Consider the following 22,384-nt stretch of genomic DNA (forward strand, 5'->3'; position numbering starts at 1 on the left):
CCTGCCCGTCTCTGGCCTTGTGGACCCTCTTTTTCTTCCCTCTCCAGTGGACTGCCGAGCTGTGCTCCGCGCCGCTACGTGCTCAATGATACCCTGTCTGTGCCTCTCTGCTGCGTGTGATGATGTGACATTGTGATGCGCCTCCCCTCTTTTCACCCCGTGATGCTCGCCGCCTCGCTCGTGCCCGGCTCGACCGGCGGCACGTGTGTGCCCAGGAAGAGCTCCGTGCTCAGCGCTGGCCGCACAGTGTACGAGTCGGCGATGCAGGTCGAAGCACGCAGCGCCAGAGCGGCCAGCCGCTCGACGCGCGCCCGCAAAGCTGGCGATCGGCCCGTGACGACCTGTGTGGAAGAGGGTCAGCTCTGCACAGCCGCTAGACGCTTGCCTATACTCACGAGAGAGTCCGTCTCGATGACTGCACGCTCGTCATCGAGCTGCACGAGCAGCGCAGGCCGCATCGGCCCTGTTATGCGCGTGATGGGGTCCGGCATGGCCGCCAGCAGCGCCGCCGCCTCAGCCTCGCGCTCGGCCCGCGGCTTCGTCGGAGCGTTCTTGGGCGGGCCCATCGCTGCAGCGGCTGCCGCTGCAGCCGCAGCAGGGTCGGCAGCAGGTGTCGCAGACGCTTGCTTCTGATCTGCGTCCGCCGCGCCGCTCATGCTCGTGTCGCCGTCGGGTGGTGCGGCTGAGCTGGGCTCTTCCTCGGCAGCCGCCGCTTCTGTGGATGCTTGAGCCGTGTCGTCCTCGGCAGATGGCGCTGCACCATCCTTCATCTCTGCGTCGCCGTCCGCTGCTTGTGCCTCCTCGACGTCCTCGCCCTTCTTCTCTTCCGTCTCCTCGGCAGCTGGTGTCTCCTCGACGTATCCGCCAACAGAGGTCTCCTCGACGGAGCCAAAGTGCGCCTCGAGGAAGGCAGCCAGCTCTTCTGTGCGTGCAAGCAGCACCGCAGCGTCTGCTCCTGACGGCTCGCCGCTCGTGGTGGTCTCCTCTTGCAGAGCCGCAGCAGCGTGCGGATGTGGCTCGCTGAGCGCGGCGTTCTCGGCAGCAGCACGAGCCAGTGCCTTGTCCTCATTCTGCGCCTCTGGCTCGCCCTCGTGGCCGTGCGAGTGCGTGTGTGCCCTTGTCGTCATCTTGACGCTTGCCGGACTAGAGTCGACGCCCAGCAGCAGCGCCACGGCCGAGTCGGCGACCATGTCGTTGGCCACGCTGCCCTTCCACTCGAGCACCAGCTCACCCTCGCGCTCAGACTGCTTCACGTCGACGGCGCCCATGATGCGCATCGTCCGCCGGCCCTCGAGATCCACTCCCTCGACCAGCTTGCCGTACATGCCCTCGAGGTGCCAGCGCGCCAGTGCCCAGCCCACAGCAAGCCGCACGCGGGCGCGCTGCATGATGGCGCTCGTGTGCAGGCCGGTGAAGTCTGCCAGATCGGCAGGGTCGAGCAGGGTGTAGGCAAAGTCCTTGGAGACGAGCAGGCCGTCGAGGACCGTGTTGGCTTTTGGCTGCTGTGCCGCGATGCGCCCAATCGCCTGACAGAGGAAAGAGTATGAGCCTCACGTTGATGGCCAGCATTGCTTAGCGACCCACCTTTGCCATGCGCTCGCCGCGGAACTTGAGCCGCAGCGGCTCGCAGTTGCGCGGCGTGTGGATCTTGACGTCCTCTGATCGCTCGGCGAACTTGGACTGCAGCGCCGCACGCAGACGGCTCATGGCGTTCTGCTCGCCGTGGACCAGGACCTGTTGGCAAACACTTTCAGCACAGGGCAACCTCAGGCTGCCTGCGGACTCACAATGTGCTGCGCCTTGACCTCGTCGATGAAGCGCGAGTTCTGCGTGAAGTCGACGTGCGCCGAAAAGCTGATCTCGTCAACGGACATGCGCAGCGGGATCTTCTGTCCGCTCATCGCGACGATCTCGTCGGGGTCGAGCAGGATGTTCTGCAGGCATCGTCAGCCTGGCGTCCGCGCTGTCGGCCTGACGACAACTCACCCGTGCCATCGTGCCCTCCACCGAGTAGCCGGTCACGATGAGACCGTTACGCCTGTCAGGCGCCCAGCGCTCCAGCAACTCGCGACTGACTCCGCTCTGCATGAAGCCGGGAGATGCCATCATGACGCAAGGCCCCTTGTCCTCGAAGCGGTCGAGGCTGCGCAAGTTCGAGACGTGCTTGAACACGAAGGGGTTATCGCGCCGGTTGAAGCGCGCACGGATGTGCTCGTTCATCGTGTGGATGTACGTCTGATAGATGCCGATGCACTTGCGCGCCAGCGACGAGGCGTAGTAGATCGGAATCTGGTGCAGCGACGGATGTGCGGCCCAGTACTCGTCCAGCAGCAGCAGCAGCTCCTGCGCACGCCCCAGCACGAATACTGGCAGCAGCACGCGTCCGCCGCGGTTCACGATGTTGTGCACCATGGCTGCGCCCGTGTCAGCTCACAAGATGACGTTCGCGCCCGTTCACACTCACTGGTGAAGCGCTGCTCCTTGTCCAGGCGCGGCTCGAGACTCTGCACGCCATACGTGCTCTCACTGATGAGCACATCTGGCCGCACGGGCGGCACCTCGGCCTGCACCAGATGCCGGTCCTCCTCGCGGCTGAAGTCGCCCGTGTAGAGGATGCGCAGCCCAGCCATCTCGATGAGGAACATCGCAGCGCCGAGCACGTGGCCGGCGTGGTAGCTCGTGAAGCGCAGGCCGCCTGCGATCTGCACCTCCTGGTGGTAGTCGACGGCCTCGATCTGCCGCCAGGACGCCAACATCTCGGTCTCGTCGAAGAGCTGGTCATCGGAGCCGGCGTTGCTGCATAGAAGTGTGAGCCATGCACCCTCGCATTGGACCTCTGCGCACTCACGAGATGCGGACGAAGTCGGACATCAGGAAGCGGTACACGGCCTGTCACAAAAGAGCGTCAGGACTTGCAGCGCCTCTATCTGCGCATCAGCCGCACCTTGGTCGGATGTGTCATGTACACGCGGCCGTTGCCCTCCTTGAAGTTTGTCTGTGTTGCCTGGGTTAGGCAGAATTCCACACACGCAAGCCCTCTGCGCGCACCTTCTCCATCACATAGGTCAGTGCAGCGGCGTGATCCAAGTGAAAGCTGCGGCGCTGTCAGCATGCCGCACGCCTGTACCGGGAAGTGAGAAGCTCACTGTGTGATGAGCAGAGCGTCGACCGTGCTCCAGTCCAGCTGCCCGTCAGCAGGCGTCAGCAGCAGCTCCTGCGTCTCTCGCTCCAGCACTCACCTCGTCGAGGAAAGGCAAGGCCGCAATGCCTTGGTACGCTGGGTGAACGCCAGCATCGCAGACAATCGTCTTGCCTGTGATGAGCTGTCAGCTGCTGCTCGCTTGCGAGCTCGCCGGCTGCGCGTTTGAGCCAAACTGAGGAGCCGCAAGGCCCAGCGGCCGGCCGCCCTCCACAGCGGCACATCGGGCCAGAGCAAGGCCACAGCCTTCGGCCCAGATCCACACGGACAGCAGCTGACACTCCTCCTTGCTCTGCTGCAGCTGCGCTCTGCTCCTCTCGCTGCTCACCCTTGTACGTCAGCACACAGCAGCTGCGCCCCACCTCCTGGCCCGCGCCGAGCATCTCGATGCGCAGCTCCTCGTCGGCGCCGCCGGCCGCGCCGGGCGAGGGCAGCACGGTAGCCATGGCCGCAGACGCCTGTTCCTTGGCGCGTGAGGAGTGAGAGCGAGCAGGCCGAGGGTTGCGAGCGAGGTGATGATGTGGAGAGGAAGGAAGCGGACCGGCTCGTAGGGGGCCGGCAGCATGGCGAGGTCTTCGCGTGCGCCTCTCGCACGGCATTTTTGCGCGTGGTGCCTCCCAAGCCGCCTTGCTTCCTCTCCACCACGCGCTCGCTCAACGACTCAAGCTCAGGCTGCAAGCACCTCAACTCGCCGGCACACTCAACAGTCGCTGCAGCATTCAATCCATTCGCTGATAGACGACAAGAGATTACAAGATGTGCGTGCAGGCGCGGCACAGGCAGGCCTCAGGCGACTGACGTGCTCCGCAGGGGCAAGAGCACCAAGGACTCGCGAGACATCTTCTACCGGCAGGCCAAGAGCGACGGCTACCGGGCCCGCAGCGCATACAAGGTGTGTGGGTGTGGCGTTGCCACTGATGCATGCTGAGGCTCACAGACTTCATCCCGCAGCTGCTGCAGCTGGACGAAGAGTTCGGCTTCCTGACACATTCGCCGCTCCTTGCGCCCGCCGAGTCGTCCAGCGCGCCACGACGGGTCGTCGACCTCTGCGCTGCGCCCGGTTCCTGGTCGCAGGTGCTCACACGGCGGCTGCCGTCCGGCTCACGCATCGTCGCCGTCGATCTGCAGCCGATGGCGCCGCTGCCCGGCGTGCAGCAGATCTGCGGCGACATTACGCTCGAGACGACGGCTGCCGAGGTGGCTGCTGCACTGGCGGGCGACGACGAGGAGCGGCAAAAGGCCGATCTCATCGTGTGTGACGGCGCGCCAGACGTGACGGGCCTGCATGCGCTCGACGCCTATCTGCAGTCACAGCTGCTGCAGGCCGCCATGACGCTCGTCTTCCGTCTGCTGGCGCCACGCGGCGTCTTCGTCGCCAAGATCTTCGTCAATCCCACCGTCGACTCGCACAGCAAGACGGGCACAGGACCAGGCGGCGCAGACGCACTGCTCCTCGTGGCACAGCTGCGCACGGCCTTCGACGACGTCGTCATTGCAAAGCCGCGCAGCAGCCGCATCTCCAGCGCAGAGCACTTCGTCGTCGCCTCGGGCTTCCGCGGCAGCGCGCAGCTCGATGCGTTCCAGCAGTGCGGAGACCTCGCCGACTGGAATGAACAATGACATTCGCATTCCCCTTGCGCAGACAGTGTGTCTCTGCCAGCGTGCGGATAGCTGCCGCACACCGCTTCTTGTCGTGATTGGAAGCTCCAGGTTCCCTCTTCATCTCGTCCAGTGCGTCTGCGCCTCACATCGTCCTGAGCACGGGTCAGCAGAGAGCCTCCCGCTTGCTGCACGAGGGGTGGCTCACTGCCGGCGGGCGTGTGCCCGGTCCGCCTGCTTCTTTGCTTGCAGCGCGCAGAGAGCAGCTGCAGGAGATGCGCACGTTAGCCGAGGAGCAGAATCATGCACCCCAATACACGCACCTCCAACACCCGAGCCGTCCTTGGCCAGGTCGATCTTGACGCGCTTCTCGTTCTCCTCGCCCAGCAGGTCCCGCAGGCCTTCCCGCAGCCTGTGCGTGCAGCGCGTCAGTGCCAGGCACGCCGCACAGCACACCCTCGGCGACTCACCACTCCTCAAAGTGCGGCAGATGCTCGTACACACTGCCGTCAACGCCCACGTCGATGCTCTCCTTCTGCGGCCGCTGGTCGTGGCCCGTGTGCTGGATCACGGCAGCGATAGCCACCGAGCTCAATCTGCCTGCTCTCCGGCCCACAATCTCGCACACCCGCCTGACCGTCTTGAGGTCCTGGTCCGACACGTGCTCCTTCTTCATGCCCATAGTCTGCAGGATCACGGCGCGCGTCGGCGAGCTGGGCGCCTCGGGCGCCTTGTCGTCAAGCACGGCAGAGACGTACGCCGTGTCGAAGGCGTACTGCTCGTTCATCGCGTCGGACGAGTAGCCGTCGAAGAGGTGCAGCGAGTCGATGAGATGGATGAGCACCGCCCGCACCAGCTCGCCGAGGTCTACAGAGTCGTGAGCAGTGCGCAGGTGTGAACCTCGGGAGTGCAACTCACACATGCCGCTGATCATCTTCTCGAACGCGTGATGCCGTGGCCGGATCGACGTGCGGTCGACGACATTGTCGAACAGCGTGATCGGCAGCGCGGCGCGCTGCACACCCTCGCATCAGCCTACGCCCCGCTGGCGGGCAACGCTGCGCCGACTCACCTCGTCGTCAAAGCCTCCCCACTCGGTGTTGATGATCATCGTGCTCTCGCCGTGCGCAAACTCCGGGTTCATCTTCTGGATGCGCTCGACGGACTCGACGTAGGCGCCGTTGGTGCCCGTGCCGAAGATGCCGCCAATCAGCGCGCCGCCCTGCTGATAGCCGTGCGCCAGCAGTGCGCCGACAGTGTCGTTGACGAGTGCATTGACGCGCGCCGGGATGCCGGCCTCGTCGATGCACGACTGCAGCAGGCTCACGACCTCCATGCCCGGCGCATCGGGGCAGTTGAAGCCCTTTGTCCACTTGATCTGCAACGGGACTGGGATCAGAGAGGTCTGGGCACAGCAGTCGCTGCACGCACCAGCGTGCCGCGGTCGATCGCAGTCTGCTCCACGGGCTGAGAGTGGAGGTGTGAGCCTGTGCAATTGTGCGCTGCCCGGAGACGCTGCCACTCACGAAGCTGAAGGTGAAGCCGACGAGCAGCGGGTCCTCGCGCGTGGCATTGGCGCACTCCTCCTGGTCTCCGTAGTCCTTGAGGAAGGTGCCAATCGACTTGGCGATGTAGGCGAAGAGGTCGTGCGCCGGGCCCGTCTTGAGCGCGTCGGAGCTGATGCAAGGTGTAAGCTCAAGCACCGACCAGGCAGCGAGTCCAGCGAGCCGCAGCTCCGAGCAGCTGCCATGTGCAGCTCGCAGCCCTGCTCTTCCTCCGCTGCGGCGCACGGGCGCTTGCTGGGCGGACATACTCACACCTTGTACTTCTCCTGCTTCATCGTAAACTGCCCGCCGCCCGACAGCTTCACCTGGCAGCAGCGCCTGGCAGTGGAGCATCCATCGCATCAGTGGAGGGGCTCGCAGGGCGTGTGCCAGCCGGACTGACAAATTGGTGCCGCCGAGGTCGAGGGCGAGGTAGGTGCCCTTCTCCGAGCCGTCGGGCACGCCCGTGACTGGTGCGCGGCAGAATGAGCAGGCTGTAGCAATGTCTCTGCCTCACACCGACGCACCGAAGCTCGGGATGCAGGCCATGTTGGCGCCGTCATGCGACAGGCCGTGCACGAGGCGCTCGCGGAAGCGCGCGGCAATGGCGCGCAGCGTGTCGGCGCTGAGCTCGCACTGCGTCTCGAGCGTCTCGAGCGCGGCGGCGAGCGTGGGGTGCGTCGCGGAGGGCATGGCGGCGGCGGGTGGTGAATGGATGCTGGTGGAGGGAGACGAGGGCTGCGAAGGAGACTGAGACTGCGAGGGGTCTGGGCCGTCGCCGTCGCCGAGCGGCGTCGGTCCGACGGCGGCCTCGCGTGGGTGCGTGCATTAAGGCTGCGCGGCGTGTCGGACACTGGCGCTGTGCCGTGCGAGCTCCACCGCCCCACGCTGTGCCTGAGCGTCACCAGCATGCAGCGCATCGCAGCCGTGCAGTTGCAGCCGCGCGGACGCGGCAGCGGCAGCAGCAGCGTGCAGCCGGCACCACAGCATCAGCACAGGCGGCCGCGCGGTGGGTCTCTGCCGGCGCTGGCGGCTGTGGCTTTGGCCGTCGAGGCGAGGCGCGAGAAGGCGGCGCAGCGCGCTCGCTGTGGGCCCTTGGCTTGCCGCGCCGGCTCCGGCGTCGAGGAGCGCCGGAGCCGTGCGCGTTTCAGCGGCGCGCCGGTGCCGCAACGCTGCTTCCCTCTAGACCACCTCCACCGAACACCCATCCTCAGCCATGCCAGCCAAGAAGCCCGCCTCAGCACGCAAGGGCAAGCAGCCGCGCGACGAGCAGCAGCTGCGCGCCTCGTCGCGCGACCTCCTCGGCGCCGAGCAGGGCCGCGAGCCGACGAGCGAGGAGCGCGAGCCGCCCGTGTACGAGCAGGGCCTCAACGACGGGCCCAACATCGCCGAGAGCATTGATGTTGAGCTCATCGATGATAATCTGTACCGCAGCAAGGTGCGTGCTGTGGAGAGGGGCAGGTGCGGCGGTGGTGCTGATGCCTCGCTCGCTCTCGCAAGTCGCTCTGGGTGCCTGCTCGCGCGCGTGGTGTCTTTGGCGGGCAGGTCATTGGGCAGGCCGTGTCGGCGTCGAATGCGACGGTGCGCGACGATGTCTTCCTCCACGTGAGTGCGACGTCTGTGCGTAGTGGTTGCCTGCGCTGACATGTCCTCGCAGTCGCTCCACGTCAGTGTCTTCGCCTATCTGCAGCTCAAACGCCGGCTAACTCCCTCCGCAGTGCTACTTCCTCCTCGCCGGCGACAAGAACGTGCCCATCATCTACGACGTCAAGCGCCTGCGCGACGGCGGCTCGTACGTGACGCGCAGCGTCGAGGCCATCCAGCATGGGCGCGCCATCTTCACCATCATGCTCGTGAGTAGCGCGTGTGAGCTGCGGGATGCGCCATGCGCTGACGCCGCGCTGAAGTCCTATCAGCGGCCAGAGCCAGGGCGGCCGCGCTTCGCGATCCCTCTGCCGCGGTCGCTGGGTCCCGCCGGCGATGCCGAGGGCGTTGACCCTGGCGGAATGGGCAACGCCTCGGTGCGCCTCGGCGGCGCCTCCAAGGGACCCAGCCCCGAGTCGGTCTTCAGCGCCAACCGCAGCGCCAACGGCGACGTGACTGGCCTGTTCAGTCCCGAGGAGAGCCCGCTGAACGAGGAGCGCTACCTGCGCGTGCTGCGCGAGAAGGGCCACATGATGGATGCGGGCCTGAAGAAGGTGCTCGAGGGATGGGTTGAGGATCGGCGGCGTAGCGCTGTCGAGATCCGGTGAGCCGAGGCGCGCGACGCTGATGCACGGCGAGCTGACAGACGTGGACGGCGCAGTGACGCACTGCCTGGCATGTACGATGCGAATGGCCTGCCGACAGCAGGCTACGAGCAGGCCTTCTGGATGCGCACGCGCCAGCCAGTCGCGGGCGGCGACGACGAGCAGAAGGCGGCGCTGGCGTATGCCTCTGAGTGAGTGCCATCAGGGAGTGGAAGCGGCGAGCACTGCTCACGCTCGCCCCAGCTTCTACCTGCTCTCGACGATTCCAAAGGCGCTCGGCAACTCGCGAAGGATCAAGATGATGGCCTCGCTGGACCACTCGATGTGGTGCGTCTTGCCAGGAGAGTCAGAGCTGGGCACAGCTGACGCGGCACGCTCGCAGGTTCTACGACACGTTCGACGTGTCGCAGTGGATGCTCTTCATCATGCAGACGCAGGCTGCAGCGCACGGGCGGGGCGTGGCTATGGGTCGCATCTACCGGCAGGACGGCACGCTCGTCGCAGTGGTTGTGCGTAGCTGCCAACGCCTCTCGCTGCATCTCACATGCTGACACCGCATCCACTGCTAGTCGCAAGAAGGCCTCGTGCGCGGCAAGGATGATGAGAGCGAGGCCAAGCCGGCGAAGCTCTGAGGTGCACTGGCTCGTTTTGTATATACCATTATCAGCAGACAAGAGAAGGAGCAAGCGGATCCGGAACTAATGTTATCGTGTCGAGTGCAGCCCTGCCAACAGAAAGGCGCAGTAGTGCGCATCAGACCTGCTTCTTGCTCGCCTGCAGCTTCCGCGCCGAGCCCGGCGTGAAGTCGACCGCCGTGCCGTCCTTCCACGACTGAAAGTCGGCCAGGTTCGACTTGGGCCCGAGGAGCTCGTCGATGCCCGAGAGGTACTTGGTCATGGCGTTTGCAGCCTCCGGGACGAGAGCAGATGTGCCGAAGCCGCCTTGCTCGCGGCGAATGCCAACAGCCAGTGGGCTTGAGCCTCCTGTGTGCACGCAGTCCTTGATCGCCGCGACGGCTGCCGGGTTGCGGCGGGCCATGCGTTCAGCGATGGTCATGGCCTCGGGCATGAGCTGCTCGCGCGAGACGAGCTTGGTGATGAGGCCGTACTTGAGCGCCTCCTCGCCAGAGATGAGCGTGCCTTCGAGGCACAGCTCGAGCGCTTGCGCGGGGCCCAGCATCCGTGTCAGCATCTGAGTGCCACCGCCGCCCGGGATGAGGCCGAGCACGATCTCGGGCTGTCCGCTGCAGGAGATGGGTCAGCCTCGAAAGGCGTCGGCAGACAAGCCTGTACGCACATGCCGCAGCCGCGGGAGTCGGCGGTGCCCTCTGGCGGTGTGTCGACCATGACGCGGAAGTCGCAGCTGAGCGCCAGCTCGCAGCCGCCGCCAAATGCTCGCCCGTTCTGAGCTCAAAGGGGTCAGCCTGTGCTGCGCCTTTCAGCAGAGAGCTGACTCACGACGGCGGCGACAGTGACCTGAGGAATGCTGCGAAGAAGATGTGCGCATTCTGAGGGCGCTGGTGAGCCTCGATATGGCGTCTCTCGTGCACACCGACGCACCTGCATAGCCGTTCAAGTGTGCGAGTCCCTTGAGCGGAGTCATACGAAGCAATGGCCGCAGCCCAAGGTACGAGAGGCCCGTCTCCACGGCCAGCAATCCGCGCAGCATCCACGGATGTGTGTTGGCTGCGAGGAAGGGCGGGAGCAGCTCGCCAAACTCGAGAATTTCGTCCACGGAATAGTGCGAGATGAAGACGTCCGAGATGGCCGACGCCAGGACCACCTAGCGGTGCGAAGAGTGTGAGCCAAGCCGCAGCACTGCGTACGGATCCATCCGGCTCACAGCTCCTGTATCCCTGACATCGAGCGACCGCAGGATGCGCGCCAGGCCAAGCAGAATGTCGCCCTGCAGTGCAGCCGTCAGCGGTGCTCCGCGCAACGCATCGCAGCAGCCTCACAGTCAGCAGGTTGTACGGCGGATTCTTGATCGACACGATGAGCACGCGGCCCTCTCTGCGCGTCTGCAGCAGGCTTGAGCTCTCCTTGGACATCTTGCCGGGCGTTGTGGTGGTGGGAAGGGAGCCGTCGGCGCAGTCAGGTGTGAAAGCCGGGCGCGGCGCTCCGCATCTTCCACGCTTCCCCGCATCCCGCGATTGCTCTGCTCCCACGCGCGTCGGCGACGGCGTGGGAACACGCCTGCGCTGCCTCGACAACCTGCACTCGCAGCTTCGCAGACACGTTCGCATGCCATTGCAGGCGCGCAAGACGCTCTAGAGCGCGAAGACAAGGGCAAAAGATGACGAGGAACAAGTGTGGAGCAGGCGTGAAAGAGGGGTGAGAGAAGGACAGACAGAAGCAGGCAGAGAAGGGAAGGTCGTGGACATGAGGGAGCAAGAGGCGTGGGCGTGGACAGGAAGGAGCAAGAGGAATGCCGAGCCGAGGCGCAGAGGGCTGTGGAGAGACGCTCATGCGCCACCAGCAGTAGACTGCCGAGGAATGGCACCGGCGCAGGCAAGCGCTCACTGCGCGTCCTTGTCGTCGAGCTTGAGTGCGTGCGCCTTGGCGGCGTCGGCCTCGACCTGCTCGTCGCCGGCGACGTACTTACCGCCCTCGAGCTCGCCGCGACGCGCTTGCATCTCGGCGTTCATGCGCGTCGAGCGCGCCGGCGTCGTCGTGGCGTACAGCTCATCGACCTCCTCGAGGCTCAGACCGCGCGTCTCGACGATGAAGAAGTGCGCAAACACGGCGCTGCCGAAGCACGTGGCCGCCCAGACGAAGAAGACTGCAGGCGGCAAGCGTCAGCTTTGCGCGAGGGGCAAGCGCAGCATTGCAGCCTCACCCTTGGACTGCAGGTTCGCATTGCCCTTGCCGCTGTCAACCATGTAGGGCGTGGCATAGCCGATGGCCCAGTTGAACAGCCAGTTCGAGCTGATCTCGCTGTCAGCTGGGGTCACTGGCAGCTGGCAGCACGCTGAACTCACCTGGTGCACAGGCTGAGTGCCTTGGCGCGGATAGCGAGCGGGAAGATCTCGCTGGGGCCGGTTGTTTCAGCTCGGGCGCGTGGAGGTTGCGAGCTCACGACTCACCCGCAAACGACCCAGGCGGCCGGGCCCCAGGTCGATGCAAACATGGCCACGTAGATGCAGACGAAGGCGACGAGCGAGCGCTGAGCGTCGGGGTTGGAGCCGTTGTAAATTGTGCCGAGGATGGCGACAATAAGCTCCATGGAGCACATTCCAAGTGCACCCCAAATCAGAAGCTTGCGGCGGCCGACACGCTCCATGGCCCACATGCCGGGCACCGTCGCGACAACGTTGACGACGTTCGAGATGATCGAGAACTGCAACGCGCACATGGTGAGCTCAGACTATGCACTCAGTCCGGAAAATTTACCGTGAATGGGTTCGTTATACCTGCGGATGCAGCGAACGTCGTGCCGTAGTAGACTTTGGAGGAGGAACAGCATGAGTGGAGGTACAAGAGAAGGCATCGTTGTGCCCTCACAGATGAAGTTGATGCCGGTCAGCTGCTGGCATCCCTGCAGAGCCATGCCGGTGAGCGTGCGGGCACGGTTCTTGCGCTCGTTGGCACGGAAGCAGTCGAGGTAGGAGCCGTTGCCGAGCGTGAGCTCCATGTCCAGGGCCGTCTGCACGTCCGCGAGCTCGGACACGACGACGGGGTCGTCAATCGCCGTCGAGTTCAGCTTGGCGAGGGCCTTGGCGGCGAGCTCGTGGCGACCACGCTTGATCTGCCAGCGAGGCGACTCCGGCAGGAAGAACAGACCGACACTCAGGACAATCGCAAACGCGATCTGGATCGCAATGGGGATGCGGTACGCGCCGGCTGCAGGAGCACAGACCTGTCAGCAACGACGAGGGACCCTGTCTCTGTCGAAACTCGCTGTTGCCATAGTCTTTCGTGCCATTGTTCGCAATAGAAGCGCACAGTAGTCCCTGCGCTGTGCGTTAGTAGCAGGCTCGGACCTCAGACGCTTCGGTGCACTCACGATGGTGATCGCCCACTGGTAGCCGGAGACAACGGCACCACGGATCCAGCGAGGCGCAACCTCGCTCTGGTACATGGGAATGATCGTCGACAGGATGCCGACGCCGAGACCTGTTCAAGCATCGTGAGCCGCATGGGCAGCGGCCGCGTGGGCAACCTCCTTACCTGCAACGACACGGCCGGCGTCGAAAAGCGGGAGGGCCTGCGCGATGAGCTGCATGACGACGCCAACGGTGAAGACGAGCAGGGCGATCTGCAGACCCCAGCGGCGGCCGAGGCGGTCGGCGACGGGAGCGCCGATGAGCGCGCCGAAGAAGGTGCCGACACTGAGGATCGACGTCGTCAGGGACGTGCTCGACGTCGAGAGCGACCAGCCCGACGTGTCCGGGTTGCTCGGGATGCCGCCGGTCACGCCATCAGACTGGTAGAACTGGCCGAAGTCCTCGCGGAAGCGCTCATTCTGCAGAAATGACGCTCAGTGAGCACTGACGCGGTCCTGTGGGACCGTGATGGTTGCAACGCCGCATGGCGCGACGTCGCGCCCGCGACAGCACAGGCTGGTGATGTGGGATCGGCAACGCACCTGCAGAAGACCACTGATGGTGCCCGTGTCATAGCCGTACAGCACGCCGCCAAAGGCCGCAAAGGCCGCGACGGCAACGGCCGGCAGCGTCTGGCGCAGGGCTGCAGAGTGGCGCGTGAGCGATGAGGCAGCAGGTGAAGCGGCCGCCACGCACTCTTGGGCTTGACGATGGGCGCAGAGCTGGCGGCAGCGAAGACGGGAGCGGCGCCACCCATGATGAAGATGGTCTGGGGTTGGAGGGAGTGGGGAGTGGAGAGGGAGAGGTGCGGGGAGCTGGTGAGAGGAGCGGTCACAGGCGTGCCTTATGAAGCGCCTGCGCGCTTTTGCGCCCACCACTCGCCCGCGCCCCAAGGGCGCAAGCCCCGCGGTGCGGCAATGCCCCTAGAGACTGCGAGCCTGCGAGCCCCAAGGAACAAAGCGGCAAGGCAGGCCGCCAGTGTTGCCTCTAGACCGCACAAGCAAAAGCGGGGAAGAGCACGCGCGCCCCTGCGCTCTGCTGCTGGCGAGACATCCAAGAGCGCGAGACCGGCGCAGCAGAGCGCCAGCATGCAGGTGCAGAGTCTTGGTAGGCCACGAGGAGCCTCCTATCCTTCGCGCCTCGTCGGGGCCCCTCCCGGTCTGTCTTCCCAGCTCCGCGTTCCTGGCCGCTGTCGTGGGCAAGCACCAGGATGCAGCGCAGGTCGTGCCGTGCTTGCGATGTGCGCTTCTCGGGGTCGGCAAGACTCGACGGAGAGGCGCCGAGCCGCCGCTCCGCCTTCGCATGACGGGTCCTGCTAGCGTGGAAACGCGGTGCCGCGCACCGGCGCATGACCGACGGCGCACAGAAGCATGCAGCGCTGCCCGCCCACGCGAGTGGCCAGCATGGGCGGATGAAGGAGAGCTGCGTCGCACGAGGCCGCAGGTCGTTCCTGTCACCTCGAGGACCGCCCGAGGCTGTGTGAGCGTCGGCGCCAAAATAGCAGGCGAGGCACATGGGTGGCCCCGAGGGGCCGATGCGGGGTGACACGAGGGCAGCCACGCGAGCGCGCCGCGCCGGCCGCCGGCAGCCGACGCCGGCCTCTCTGCCCTGCCGCCGGACCGTCGCTTCGTCGGCTCCGGCGTCTCGCTTTCTTGGAGGTCCAGACGATAAGTGCCACTGCGCATGCGATGCGGTGCCTAGACTTACCTTCTCCTCGCTGGCGCTGTTTGCTATTATTTGCTGCATGGCGCTGGCCGGTCGCTCGGTGCATCTTCGGCCTGACCTTACCCCGCACTCTGGAATTTAGCGCCCGGCGCCGCGCCTTCGGCATCCGACCTCCGCGCTGCCGACATGCCGCAATAAGAACTTTGATGGGCCACCTCGCCTCCTCCAAGCGACATATGCAAGAGGAGGAGAGCGAGAGGAGGAGAGCTCCTCAGGGCGAGAAGAAGGCGTCCCGGCGCCGCAGGTGCAGCCAGCCAGGGCGTCTTCGAGACCGAGCATGCAGGTGCTGCCTGTTGGCGTCTGGGCCAACTCATGCCGGCACGGGGCCGGACAAGCGCCTCGAGGCAGCCTGTGCTGGCGAGACGATGATCTGGAGTCGAGCCTCGTCAGTTGCCGCTGTGCACGCTCTGCGACGTCAGGTCTCGTACGACACCCAGCCTTTCACGATATATCCGAGTGACATTGAACACGGCAAGCCTCTGGTGCCGCAGCCTGAGCGGCGGCGCTCGGCAGAGGAAATGCGCTGCGCTGACCAAAAGAGAGAGAAGCAAATACACGGCCTGGAACAAAGGCGGAGACATCCAAGAACGGTCTACGGAAAGGCTCATTCCATGCCGGCCTCGTCGGTGAACTCGCGGTGCTTGACGACTGCGAGATGCGAACGTCAGCGGGTGCAGGCAGGGCAGTGCAGGCAGCAGACGCACTGTCTGCCTCGGTGACAGTTGGCCGCACCGCCTGGATGGCGCGCATGAAGTCGGTCATGACGAGCTTGGGCTGCGCGGGTGTCAGGGAGGGCCGCAGAGGATCGGACTCATCTCACTCACCTCGAGCAGGTCCTTGCCCTCGACGTTCTCCCAGCTCATCTCCATCGCCTCGGGGTCGCCGGGCGAGCAGGGCGTGAGGTACTCGGTTATGATGCCCTCGTCCGGCTGCGGCTCGCCCTCCTTGGGCTTCATCGGCGCCATGACCTTCTTGAAGTGCGTGGCACTGAGCACCTTGCGCACGGGCTGCATCAGGGCGTCGCGCACGAGGACGGAGATATCGGAGCCGGTGTAGCTATTGGGCGCTGTCAGCAGCCGAAGCGTCACTCCAGTCCAGCGCGCACTCACCCTTCCGTCTTCTCGGCCAAGTCGCGGTAGTCCTTGCTGGTGAGCGCACACGGCGTCGTGCCGACCTGGAGCTCGAACATGCGCTTCCGTGCCTCGACCTCGGGCAGCGGAATGTAGATGCGCTTCTCGAATCGCCGCTTGATGGCAATGTCGAGCTGCCACGGGCTGCAGGAGCGCCTCAGCCGCTGTCTCGAGTCGCGCGCTTTGCCAAACTTACATATTTGTTGCGCCGAGCACCAGCACGCCAGCCTCGTCGTTGCCCACACCGTTCATCTGCACCAGGAACTCCGTCTTGATACGCCGACTCGCCTCGGACTCGCCCTCGCCACGCGTGCCGCACAGCGAGTCGACCTCGTCGATGAAGATGATCGACGGCTTGGCCTCGCGCGCCATCTGGAAGAGCTGCTTGACGAGTCTGTGCGGGGCATCAGCGCTGCGCCCGCGCCGCCAAGTGGGCCTTCTCACTCACCTTTCTGACTCGCCCATCCACTTCGACACCAGGTCCGAGCTCGAGACACTGAAGAACGTGCTCTTCGCCTCCGTCGCGACGGCCTTTGCCAGGAACGACTTGCCCGTGCCGGGCGGCCCGTACAGCAGAATGCCGCGCCATGGCGTGCGCTTGCCTGCAGCGCGCTGTCAGGCGGCCGCCGATCACACAGCATCCGCGCCAGCACTCACCAGTGAAGAGCTGCGGGAAGCGGATCGGCAGAATGACAGCCTCCTTCAGCGCCTCCTTGGCCGTCGTCAGGCCCGCCACGTCGTCCCACGACACGTTCGGCCGCTCGCTCAGGATCGCCGAGCTCAGCCCAGCGCGCAGCTTCTTGTTCTCCGCATCGCCGTCGTCCTCCTTCTTTCCGCCACTGTTTCCCTGGCGCTCAGAGCCGTTGGCGCCGACGGCCGACTTGCCGTCGTCGGTGCCGTTGGCCTTGGCCAGGTGCTCCTTGAGCTTCTCGGCCCGCGCGACGTACTCCTCAAACTTGCCGCGGATAAGGATGCGCAGCTTCTCGTTCTTCTCATCTGCGCGAACGGGGTCAGATAGCAGCCCACAGACGTGTCTGAATAGCGCCTCAACGAGCAAGCCCGGAGCAGCTGCGCCCGCGCCCTCTGCGGCTGAGCCCGCCGTTGTGGTAGCTACGAGGGCGAGCCTGCCGCTGCTCCCTGCACCCTGCGCCGGGACCACTCACACTTGAGCGCCATCATAAAGTAGTCGAGGCTGTTCATGTATTGCTTGTACGCCTCGGCATAGCTCTGCTTGGTGTCAAGCTCGATGGCCTCCTTGACCATCTCGATGGCCTTGTCGAGGAAGTTGGCGTTCGCCCTGCGAGCGGTGCGGGGGCGCGTGAGCATCTGGCGCACTCTGGCACGGCGCGCGTGCAGCAGCATGCCTGCAAACGCACATGCTGGGCTATCTGCTGGCGGGGCCTGTGGGGTGCGGAGGAGGATGCGCGGCGGGAAGGAGAGGCGAGGTTGTGGAGCTGACGTGCTGCTGTGGAGCTGGTGCTGCTGAGCCCGGCGGGAGGCCGATGCCCAGCGCCCCCGCGCCGTGGGCCGGCGCTGCACCCTTGCTGCCGCCGTGCCTGGCGTGCGGCTGGCTGTTGGTCGGGCGACGCGGCCGCCTCGCGCCGACGCGCTCGCGGCACCGCGAAAGAGACGAGGCCAGCGCGGCTCCGCACCGCCTCCTTCCTCCACCCATCATCCGCCCAGGCTCCCTGCGCCGTCACCCCTTCCACAAGCTATCTCTCCGCCGCCGCATCCTCTTCTGTGTGCTGCATATCACATCCTGCCTTCTGCTCGCGTGTTGCGCCCGTTCGGACCCGCCTGAGCCAGCATGGCCGATGCCGCATCGGCTCCCGCTGAGGTGCCTGCGTCTCAGCCGGTCGCAGAATTCGCTCCTGCTCCGGAAGCAGCGCAGTCTGCTGGAGCTGATGCAGCAAGCTCCTCGGCCGCAGCCAGTGCTGGCGACGTAGATGCTACAGCTGCTGAGGCGCAGGAGCCCTCGGCCGTGGCCAGCGCAGATGACGCTGCAGCCTCCTCCGTGGCACAGCCCGAGGATGCCGAGACGAGCGCGCAGGCAGAGGCGTCTGGCAATGCAGACGTGGACATGTCTGTTGGAGCCGAGGCGCAGAACATCGTGGCGGCCGTCAAGGCCGAGGACGCGGACGGCGACGACGAGCTGAACACGCCGCCGCCGCGCGAGGAGGAGCCGCCGCAGGCATCGGCACCGCTCGCCGTGCCGGAAGGCAGCGCTGCGAAGCAGACACGGTCACCTTCGCCGGCGCAGACGGGCGTGAAGCCGATTCCGACCGGCCCAAAAGCGGAGGACCCCGCATCTCGCGGCAGCAACGCCGAGCAGCGCGTGCAGAAGAACGAGCGGGACGGCGAGGCGTGGCTCGGGCTCATCGAGGACGCGACCGCGCGTAGAGACATGGACGAGATCCGAGAGCGCTACGAGGGCTTCCTGAAGGTATTTCCCAATGCGGTGAGTACGGCGCCATGCGAGTCGCACTCTAGGCTGCCGCTCATGCCAAACTCAGGCGCGGCAATGGCACGCCTACATCTCGCTCGAGATGTCTCTGTCGCACTCCAACTTTCCGCGCGTCGAGGAGCTCTTCACGCGCTGCCTGCGGACGACGCCCAGCGTGGAGCTCTGGCGGCTGTACCTGTCGTACACACGCCGCGTCAACCCGCTGCCGCCCGCGGGTGGAAGCGGGTCTGAGGACGGCGAGAGCGAGCGGGACAAGGTGCGGGGGATCATCGAGGGCGCGTACGAATTCGCACTGCGCTTCGTCGGGCAGAGCCGTGACTCGGGCGAGGTGTGGCGCGAGTACCTTGTGCTGCTGAAGGAGCGAGAGGTGAGACTGCGGCGGCGTCTGTCCGTACTGCGCGAGGGCTGACGTTGGGACAGGCGACATCCTCGTGGCAGCAGGGCCAGAAGATGGATGACATCCGGCGAGCGTACCAGCGAGCCGTCGCGATCCCGCTGGCCAGCGTCGAGATGATCTGGCGCGAGTACGACCAGTACGAGAACAGCCTGAACCGCATCACCGTACGTGGCTCCAGAGTGCGAGTGCGCCGCGTCTGCTTGCTGACCAGGCCTCTTCCCCTTTCTCTTGGACACGCCTGTCGGTGCAACTCGTGCTGCCTGTCCTGCGCCGTCCCTTCTGTGCAATCTCACTGCATGGCTGCTACTCGCTGCGCGTGCCTGTGTCTGCCTGCTCTCGCCTGCTCTTCCTCCAACAGGCGAAGAAGTTCCTGGCCGAGCGCTCGCCGGCGTACATGACTGCGCGCACGGCGCTGCGGGAGATGCGCTCGTTGACGGACACGCTCTTCCGGCCACTGCTGCCCAAGGTGCCGACGTGGTGCGCAAGCCCGGCCGACGGTCCGCGCCCGGCATACAGCAGCGAGCTCTCGCACCGCGAGCAGGCGCACGTCGAGGGCTGGAAGAACTACCTCGTGTGGGAGGAAAGCAACCCGCTGCAGCTCGAGGACCTGCCGACGCTGCACGGCCGTGTGCTCATGGCGTACCGCAAGGCGACGATGCACATGCGCTTCTACCCTGAGCTCTGGTGAGTCGAGGCGCAGTCGAGGCGTGATGCGGCATGCTGAGGCCTTCCGAAGGTTCATGGCATCGCGCTACGCCGAGTCCGCCGGACGGGCCGAAGAGGCCATCTCGTGGCTGAAGACGGGCATGGAGGCGTGCCCCGGCAGGTGAGCGCCGCTGCGTGTCGGCATCGTGGACATGCCGCTGACGCTGCTCTGCCAGCTTCCTGCTGCACTTTGCCTTTGCAGAGCAAGGCGAGGCCGCCGGCCAGACGACCGAGTGCGGCGCCATGTTCACGAACCTGCTTACGTGGGTGCACGGACAGATCGAGTCTCTGCAGGCACAGCTCGGCGAGAAGCTGCGCAAGATCGACGAGGAGGGCGAGAAGGCACTCGCCGACGCTGCCGCCAAGCGCCGCGACGAGGGCGCTGCAGACGAGAACGTCGGAGGCGACGAGCGAGCCGAGACACGCAGGCAGGACGAGGGCCGTGCTGCGCGCAAGAAGCTCGAGGAGGAGGCGGTCAAGCCGAGCATCGAGGAGCTCAAGGAGGCTGCGGCGCTGGTGTGGATCAAGTACATGCACTTTGTCCGGCGCACCGAGGTGAGCCGCAGCGCCGACAGCGTCTTGACCTTTGTGCTGACATGCTGCGTTCCGCTAGGGTCTGCGGCCCTGTCGTGCGATCTTTGGTCGCGCTCGCAAGAGCCCGCACTGCACGTGGCAGGTGTACGAGGCCAATGCGCTCATGGAGTACCACTGCTCGAAGGAGGTCGGCGTCGCGACGCGCGTCTTCGAGGTGGCGCTCAAGGTGTTCGGCAGCGACGAGGCCTTCGTCGTGCGCTACCTCGACTTCCTCATCAGCATCAACGACGACAACAGTGAGCAGCGCAGAGCCAGGCATCACTTGTTCCCTTGCTCACGTTTGCTGGCTCACAGACGCACGAGCATTGTTCGAGCGCACGGTCGGCACGTTCGAGCCCGAGCGCGCTCGTCCGCTGTGGGACCGCTGGTGCGACTACGAGTACAGCTTCGGCGACCGGGCGGCCATTCAGCGCCTCGAGCAGCGGCTGAAGGAGGTGTACCCTGACGGTGAGTGCCTTATGCTGACGGAGGCTGCGCTGCTGCTCACTGCGACCATCTTGCAGAGCCGCCGGTCAAGCGCTTCGTCGACCGCAACACGTACATGGACCTCGACGTCATCAGCACGCGCGACCTCGGCTTCCAGCCGCTGCTGGCCGGCGCGAGCGCAGCCGACCGGGCGGTCGCTGGCGCTGCCCGCGTCGCTCCTGAGCCAGAGGCACAGGCTGCCTCTGGCAAGCGCGAGATGAACGGCGACGGCGAGCCAGCTGGCGCGAAGCGGGCACGCCTGGCAGAGCCGGCTGCCTCGACATCCGACCCGCGTGGCCGAGGAGCAAGTCCGCAGGCCTCAGCCAGACCGCCTCCGCCCATGCGGCCACAGCCTGGTCAGCCGATGCAGGCCGGGCCGCCTCAGCCGTTCCAGCAACAGCAGCCTGTTGCGCCGCCGCAGCCGAACTACGTGATGGTGCACGACGTGATCCGCTTTTTCATGAGGTGAGCTGGCACGCATGACCTGCTTCACCCTCGTCTGATCATCCGTCCTGCAGCACGCTTCCCAGCGCCGCGTCCTTCGGCGAGCCGCGCGTGCAGGCAGACGACGTCATGGAGTGCCTGCGGAACTCGGACCTTCCCATCCCTGGCGGCGGCGGCGGCGGCCCAGGTATGATGGCGCCGTCTGCGCCTGCTGGCTGGGGCATGCGAGGCCGCCGCGGCGGCATGGGTCGAGGTGAGTGAGGTGGACTACAACTGTCCGGACTCAGCTGACCGATAGCGCTCAGGCCGACGCTAATCAGCGACTGGGCGATAGCCCGCGCGCACAAGAATCTATCGCATTGCGGCGATGTCGGGACTGAGTTGGCGAGGAGGCGCTTGTGGCGCGAATGATGGTAGTGTCGGGGCGGTTGCGAGACCTCGCTGTCGAACGGGGGCCTTGTCTTACGGCTTGCGTCGTTTGGGCTCCGGCGGACCGAGACGTGCGAGGAGAGAGGCTGCCGAGGCGGACACGGGCGCGTTGCCGCTGGGCGTACGCTCAGCGGGTCCTCGAGGTACGGAGCTGGAAGGGACGAGGCGCTTGGCCAGAGGCGGGTTGGGATGCGACGCAGTTGATGCGTCAGACGCAACGCTCTGAGAGTCGTACGAGGCCGGCGAGTTGCTGGCGATGCTTCATGCGACATCGCCGTGCCAGCAGGCGCCTTGAAGACCGAGAAGTCCACCCAGGCACGCGGCGGAGGCGCCTCGGGCAGGACGAGCGGGAAATGGAAGACAGGACATTTCTTGAGGAAGAAGCGTTCAGCGATCGTCTTCACGCGGCCGACGCCAGCGGGATGCCCTCCGCCGAGCAAGATGAGGCCGACTGCCAGGCGATCCAACATGCGGAACGTGTGTTTGCAGCGGTAGGAGGACCGTTCGCGCGTGACGCCGTTGGAACCACTGTACTCGATCTCGATCTCGCAGACAGTCCGATCGCCCTGCAGCCAGCACTTGATCGTGTGCCCGAGCTTCTCTTGCACACAGTGGAGTGTTGCCGGGCTGATCGAGTTGTACTGAGCAGCAAAGTCGATGCCGATGCGCCAGTCGTCGTGACCAATCTTGACGTCCGCCCAGCAGAGATCTGGGCGCTTCAATGACTCGTTGAAGGGTACTGATGCATAGCCCGAGAGCGAAAGAGACGAGCGGGACCTGGACATCGTGTCTGCTTGAGGTTCTCGCGCTGCGGCTTCGTCCGGCTCCGGCTGCCGGGGCGATGGTGTGGTCGACGCGTCCGACCGGCTTCTTGACTCAACGAGTGGTGCTTCAGCTCGGCCTCCACGCCGATCTTGGTGCGACGAGACGCCGCTCGCAGCAGGAGCATCGGAAGTAAGAGAACTTTGACCGCCCTGCGTGCTCTTGCGGATGTTGTTGTGCTGCTGACGCTGTGCGGTTGGACCAGCTGTCGCACGAGCAAATGCCGGCGTCTCTTGGACCAACGCTGAAGGAGCAGGCGCTGCTTGAGTTGTCGATGCACCGATCGACGGACTTCTTGGCGGCGTGGCCCTACGGGAAGCCACTTGAGTGCGAAGCGATGCATGAGCTGTCGAGGAATTCGACGCAGGAGCGGTCCCGCTCTTGCCGCCATCTTGCGGCGCAGCAGGTTCCTGAGGCTCCAGCTTGATGGGCGAAGCAACGCCTCCAGCGCGAAGCGCCTTTGCCGACTTCACTGGGCGCTTCTCGCTGACGAACGAGACTTCGTCATCCTCTGGCTCTGGCTTGACGCGAGGATGGTGGGCCGTCTGGGCTCGTGAGGCGGCGGGTGCCGCC

At 65.6% G+C, this 22,384-nt stretch overlaps 8 protein-coding genes across 8 annotated transcripts; 3 read left to right on the forward strand and 5 right to left on the reverse strand.

Moving 5' to 3' along the window:
• Positions 1 to 112: 112 nt before the first annotated feature.
• FA09DRAFT_343154 (hypothetical protein) lies at positions 113 to 3,700 on the reverse strand. Its single transcript, XM_025744581.1, has 12 exons — positions 3,528 to 3,700; positions 3,240 to 3,313; positions 3,147 to 3,184; positions 3,049 to 3,094; positions 2,945 to 2,995; positions 2,849 to 2,889; positions 2,465 to 2,796; positions 1,987 to 2,414; positions 1,788 to 1,934; positions 1,585 to 1,734; positions 396 to 1,526; positions 113 to 341 (listed from the first exon to the last, which is right to left on the reverse strand). Exons 1-12 carry the CDS (start codon positions 3,643 to 3,645, stop codon positions 153 to 155), a joined length of 2,745 nt encoding a protein of 914 aa, XP_025598819.1. The 5' UTR covers positions 3,646 to 3,700; the 3' UTR covers positions 113 to 152.
• Positions 3,701 to 3,842: 142 nt separating this feature from the next.
• Positions 3,843 to 4,838, forward strand: FA09DRAFT_318071 (ribosomal RNA methyltransferase). Its single transcript, XM_025740894.1, has 3 exons — positions 3,843 to 3,957; positions 4,010 to 4,091; positions 4,151 to 4,838. Coding segments are annotated over exons 1-3 (753 nt in total). The 5' UTR covers positions 3,843 to 3,955; the 3' UTR covers positions 4,820 to 4,838.
• Positions 4,829 to 7,037, reverse strand: FA09DRAFT_329597 (hypothetical protein; the record flags this gene model as incomplete). Its single annotated transcript, XM_025742242.1, has 11 exons — positions 4,829 to 4,953; positions 5,007 to 5,064; positions 5,122 to 5,210; positions 5,269 to 5,665; positions 5,717 to 5,813; positions 5,871 to 6,176; positions 6,230 to 6,265; positions 6,325 to 6,475; positions 6,616 to 6,681; positions 6,746 to 6,812; positions 6,870 to 7,037. Coding segments are annotated over 11 exons (1,445 nt in total), but the record flags the coding sequence as incomplete, so codon positions are not given.
• A 521-nt stretch (positions 7,038 to 7,558) lies between these two features.
• Positions 7,559 to 9,275, forward strand: FA09DRAFT_318077 (Thioesterase/thiol ester dehydrase-isomerase; the record flags this gene model as incomplete). The annotated part of the gene is made up of 9 exons (XM_025740895.1): positions 7,559 to 7,780; positions 7,843 to 7,947; positions 8,000 to 8,008; positions 8,061 to 8,195; positions 8,250 to 8,590; positions 8,648 to 8,782; positions 8,835 to 8,918; positions 8,974 to 9,100; positions 9,161 to 9,275. The coding sequence occupies 9 exons, from the start codon at positions 7,559 to 7,561 to the stop codon at positions 9,221 to 9,223; spliced, it is 1,221 nt and encodes a 406-aa protein (XP_025598822.1). The 3' UTR covers positions 9,224 to 9,275.
• On the reverse strand, positions 9,220 to 10,668 carry FA09DRAFT_307597 (ClpP/crotonase). Its single transcript, XM_025740564.1, has 6 exons — positions 10,549 to 10,668; positions 10,434 to 10,496; positions 10,151 to 10,373; positions 10,049 to 10,098; positions 9,888 to 9,994; positions 9,220 to 9,834 (listed from the first exon to the last, which is right to left on the reverse strand). The coding sequence occupies exons 1-6, from the start codon at positions 10,639 to 10,641 to the stop codon at positions 9,345 to 9,347; spliced, it is 1,026 nt and encodes a 341-aa protein (XP_025598823.1). The 5' UTR covers positions 10,642 to 10,668; the 3' UTR covers positions 9,220 to 9,344.
• Positions 10,669 to 10,868: 200 nt separating this feature from the next.
• Positions 10,869 to 13,446, reverse strand: FA09DRAFT_360265 (putative monosaccharide transporter). Its single transcript, XM_025745209.1, has 11 exons — positions 13,333 to 13,446; positions 13,179 to 13,279; positions 12,761 to 13,055; positions 12,597 to 12,706; positions 12,492 to 12,543; positions 12,095 to 12,433; positions 11,984 to 12,036; positions 11,677 to 11,930; positions 11,572 to 11,622; positions 11,430 to 11,518; positions 10,869 to 11,372 (listed from the first exon to the last, which is right to left on the reverse strand). The coding sequence occupies exons 1-11, from the start codon at positions 13,391 to 13,393 to the stop codon at positions 11,110 to 11,112; spliced, it is 1,668 nt and encodes a 555-aa protein (XP_025598824.1). The 5' UTR covers positions 13,394 to 13,446; the 3' UTR covers positions 10,869 to 11,109.
• A 1,367-nt stretch (positions 13,447 to 14,813) lies between these two features.
• On the reverse strand, positions 14,814 to 16,929 carry FA09DRAFT_307604 (AAA-domain-containing protein). The gene is made up of 9 exons (XM_025740565.1): positions 16,868 to 16,929; positions 16,655 to 16,788; positions 16,149 to 16,487; positions 15,940 to 16,093; positions 15,688 to 15,885; positions 15,471 to 15,635; positions 15,186 to 15,417; positions 15,066 to 15,135; positions 14,814 to 15,009 (listed from the first exon to the last, which is right to left on the reverse strand). Coding segments are annotated over exons 1-9 (1,338 nt in total). The 5' UTR covers positions 16,870 to 16,929; the 3' UTR covers positions 14,814 to 14,965.
• Positions 16,930 to 17,159: 230 nt separating this feature from the next.
• On the forward strand, positions 17,160 to 21,073 carry FA09DRAFT_329601 (Suf-domain-containing protein). The gene is made up of 11 exons (XM_025742243.1): positions 17,160 to 17,949; positions 18,005 to 18,322; positions 18,376 to 18,516; positions 18,711 to 19,036; positions 19,089 to 19,178; positions 19,234 to 19,612; positions 19,671 to 19,887; positions 19,946 to 20,098; positions 20,155 to 20,581; positions 20,635 to 20,813; positions 20,866 to 21,073. Exons 1-11 carry the CDS (start codon positions 17,299 to 17,301, stop codon positions 20,874 to 20,876), a joined length of 2,892 nt encoding a protein of 963 aa, XP_025598826.1. The 5' UTR covers positions 17,160 to 17,298; the 3' UTR covers positions 20,877 to 21,073.
• The last annotated feature ends 1,311 nt before the right edge of the window (positions 21,074 to 22,384 follow it).

This window comes from Tilletiopsis washingtonensis, assembly GCF_003144115.1.
Source record: "Tilletiopsis washingtonensis strain MCA 4186 unplaced genomic scaffold FA09scaffold_9, whole genome shotgun sequence".
NCBI lineage: Eukaryota > Fungi > Basidiomycota > Exobasidiomycetes > Entylomatales > Tilletiopsis > Tilletiopsis washingtonensis.